The 3,785-nt window shown below is 55.5% G+C and overlaps 2 protein-coding genes across 2 annotated transcripts; both read right to left on the bottom strand.

Annotated features, from left to right (window-relative positions):
* Positions 1-1,901: 1,901 nt before the first annotated feature.
* On the bottom strand, positions 1,902-2,258 carry GNI_097820 (hypothetical protein; the record flags this gene model as incomplete). The annotated part of the gene is made up of 2 exons (XM_011132751.1): positions 1,902-2,156; positions 2,217-2,258. The coding sequence occupies 2 exons, from the start codon at positions 2,256-2,258 to the stop codon at positions 1,902-1,904; spliced, it is 297 nt and encodes a 98-aa protein (XP_011131053.1).
* A 606-nt stretch (positions 2,259-2,864) lies between these two features.
* GNI_097810 (hypothetical protein) lies at positions 2,865-3,782 on the bottom strand (the record flags this gene model as incomplete). The annotated part of the gene is made up of 1 exon (XM_011132750.1): positions 2,865-3,782. One exon carries the CDS (start codon positions 3,780-3,782, stop codon positions 2,865-2,867), a length of 918 nt encoding a protein of 305 aa, XP_011131052.1.
* Positions 3,783-3,785: the final 3 nt, after the last annotated feature.

Here is a 3,785-nt window from a genome sequence, read left to right as displayed (position 1 = left end):
CGTCATCTAGCGGCCTCATATCTATGATCTCCAGCTTTGTATCTTCCATCGACCATCTTCCTGTCCTCGGTACTGCTTGTGTCAAGCCACTTGATAAGCTCTCTGCCAAATGCTTTCTTCAGGGCCGCATTGGCAGCGGACGGATCCGCGTCGTTGAGATACTCCTTCAGGGTCCGAGCAAGCAAGCGCTCGATGCGCGCGGAAGCCTTCGCTTGCCTCTTGGACCCTTCCGGGTGGCAGACTCGAAGGCGATTCCAACGACGGAGCCAGTCATAGTCCGAAAGGCACGATCCCAGAAACTCCGAGGGAGGCGCCAAGGCCAGAACTTCGGCGACACCCTTACCGTCTGACACCACCGCTATCCTCGCGATGCAACCAGCGATGGGCGACAACCTCCCATTCGGACCGATGAACGCCGCCAGCGCCTCCCAACCCCCAACGTCAAGCAAGCGTAGACCTGTAATTGCCTTCATTGAAAAAAGTAAAAAATATGTACTTGACTGGCCCTCCACGTTATGTCTCCCGTGGTGAAATGTGTTCTGTGGCGTGTCACTGGGCAAGGTCCACGATGCAGAATCGACACCGAGGGCTCCTCGTATGACGCAGGCAGCACCACAACAGCAGCGGACCAGTTCGACACAACAATGGCGATAGCTGCTGGACTGGTTGCCGCTTAACTCGCGCGAGCACCAGGCCTGGGGGGGTAAGGTAGCGAAGTGCCGCCTCCCACCGTTCACCGCCAGTTTGAGCAGTGGGCGGATGACGTGGCGATGGCTGTCGGCGAGCAGCGTCACTGAGTTGTCAACAGGGTTAGCAGCCATCGTGCATGTCAGTGGCTCAGGAGGTCAATCCCAAAAAAAGGGTTGTCGAGGTGCGGGGGCTGGGACCTAATAGCATGAGCTCAGTTAGTTATGACGGCTCAACAGCTCTCCCAGCTTATGCTGTCCGGTTCTCTGACCAACCATGGTGGTGGTCGCTGCGTGGGTTGCGGTAGAGTGACCTGAGCGTTCGCTGTGGCTGTAGCCTCTCACCTTTCGGGGCAGGTGCACCGAGTAGCTTCACATCCGCATTCCTTGACTAGCCCCTTGGGCTGCATGAACAAGTCGCGCAGAACTCGAGTTTCGGGCCTCACGGGCGGTGCTATCAGCCTGCACTGCACCTTGTCACGCCACGCTAGTCTGCCGTAGCGTCCGTATGGGCGCAATCGCATATCCCCAACGCCCCTACTACACTTTCTGCAAACAGGTTGCGCGTTACCGCAGCCGTCTTCACCAACGTTGCTCTAGCTACGATGTAGAGAGTTGGGTGGTGTATGCACACAAGGATGCCCTTGTGTGCATAGACCACCCCCTGCCCTTGGAACGCTCTAGGGCCCACATAATCCATGCTTACTCTGCTCATGAAGAACGGTTGCTCCGGCGTGCCTTCGTGTGTCCGCGGCAGGTTACGCAAGACGAGATTGCGGGCACAGATGGCGCACTCTTGGACGAAGTGCTGTGCGAACTCCTTGGACCGTGGCCACCAGAACAGTCCGGACATGTTCCTGTGGGTCTCGGTGACGCTTTGATGTCCGCCGCGCTCTCCCATATGGTACCCAGCTGTCAGCTTAGACCTGAGTCGAGTCGGGACGTACAACTTTTTGGTCTTGCGGTGTTCATATAGGCCGTCTTCTCTTTTGAGGAGCTTTTGCAACTCATCTACGGGGACGTCGTCGTCCTTGACAAGGAACTCGTTACGTGACGGTTGCTGGAATAGGTTCTGGCTCACCTCGGCGAAATGGACTGCAAACGGTCGATGACCGATGCGCATAGCATCGAGATCCCGATCATGGTCCTCGTCGTCCTGGAGCCTAGATACGGCATCGGCGACGTAGTTGTTATCTCCTGGGATGTAACTGAACTTTAAGTCGTATTGCTGGAGGAACAGAGCTCATCGACCACCTTGCCTGTGTCAGCCTTCGCTAGGGAAGTGAGACTGCGGAGGTCGGTAAGGACCAGGGTGGGTTTTAGCCGTATGTAAGGGTCCCACTTGGTCACAAAGTACTTGACCGCCCACAATTCTCTTTCTCTCGCGTCCCAATTGCGTTGAGCTTGGGTGAGCTTCTTGCTACCGTACTCGATCACTTCCAGCCTGCCATCGTTGACCCAATATCGCTCCTACTGCGTACTGACTGGCGTCGGTATTTAGTGCAAGCTGCGCTTCCGGTGGGGAGCTACCGAGTAGTCAGCATTGACGAGGTCCTCGATTACCTGTCGCATTGCTACTTCGTGGAGTCACGTCACGCGAAGTGACTGTGCTCAACGCCTCCACCTTTCCAAACTGGGCTTGATGCCGCACTTCCCTACGACATGACCAAGTAGTGGAATTTCCTAGCGGAGCCACTCACATTTGGGTAATCCACCCAGCCCGAATTCAACTCAACTGGCGGTATCGGCAGGGATCTGTCGGGCTGTCTGAGGTTACGGCGTGATGTGCCAATGCGTGATGTGCCACACGTTGGGCGTGCCTTTCGCACCACGCCCAACGTGTGTGGCCTCCATTGTGATTCACATCCTTTCTTTTCTCTTTACGGACTCCTCCAACCAACAACTTCTATGCTATCAGACTCTACTTCTGTCCCTGGTTTGTTACCACTTCGCTCTGCCTGTCGGTAACACTCCACGGAGCAATACCACCCGAAGCCACCCTCAAGGAGGAGGGCCGCGAGCAGCAGCATGCAGTGAGAGGCAACGAAGCGGGCCGAAGAGAGGCCCACGCGAGTCGGCGGTTCAAGTCCGCCCAGGCAAGCGGGATGGCGTGAGACGTAACGAAGTTATTTTTGCACGAACAAAAAAAAACAGAACCGCTAAACTTAACGTCCCTCATCACTTTTTATTCGTTGTTCTGCGATGAAAAGATGTTAACACGCTCCTGTATTCGTCGAGCGATCTAATATTGTAGTCGCGGCATACATATGTGCAGGACTTCGGGGAGTAGCCTGGTGTTTGAAATAAAGAGTAGTTCCGTTTCATTTCGGCAGCAGTGGTAAAGAAGTCAGTAACGTCGCCCCAGATCACGTCCTCCTCCGACGGGCCCACCGCCTCGGCGCTGAATCGACCTTCGATGCATCGACAGCCGTCCTTGGGTAACTGACAAGCGTTGTAAACGCCGGAACACGGAAAGACTGGAAGCTGCCAACCAAAGGGTAATCCTAGTGCACTGTATAAACGTTGCTGGACGATGCCGTATATGTCGGAACCTAGCCACTCGGCGGCGGCCCTTCCACGGGCTAAGTGGTAGAGATAGTTCGGCTTTATGTCTCCGTGGTCCGCGAGGAGACAACGGGCGGGTTTCAGGTGACGGATGACCGCCTCCCAGACCCTCGGGAAGTCGTGCTTGAACGGATGATTGAAGTAGTGACAACTCAGGTCCTCGCCGCGGTCGTCAACGCAAACCACCTTGCCGCCCCACATACAGCTGGACCAGTCCAACGTCTTCCAGCCATCCGCCGTGGCGTCTACCATTGACGCGTTCTTGTTGTTATCGTATATGCCCTTACAAGTGTCAGAGGGTATTCTCAGCCACGCCAAGTCATGTGCAGACATTGTTATGTTGCCAGACTTGCGCTCGGTCGCCACGGGTTTGCAGTTCACGACCAAATCCGACTCCGACTGGGCCTTACAATCGCAAGACACAGCATACTTGTACCGCTCGGCATCTGACAAGCGAGAGAATTGCGCATCGCACAATGACGGTGTGTAGCTGTTCGTCGTGGCCTCAGTAATCGGATTATGGTGTTTCATCGA

This window comes from Gregarina niphandrodes (genome assembly GCF_000223845.1).
Source record: "Gregarina niphandrodes unplaced genomic scaffold scaffold00020, whole genome shotgun sequence".
Taxonomy (NCBI): Eukaryota; Apicomplexa; class Conoidasida; order Eugregarinorida; family Gregarinidae; genus Gregarina; species Gregarina niphandrodes.
This window is presented reverse-complemented; position numbering and strand designations above follow the sequence as displayed.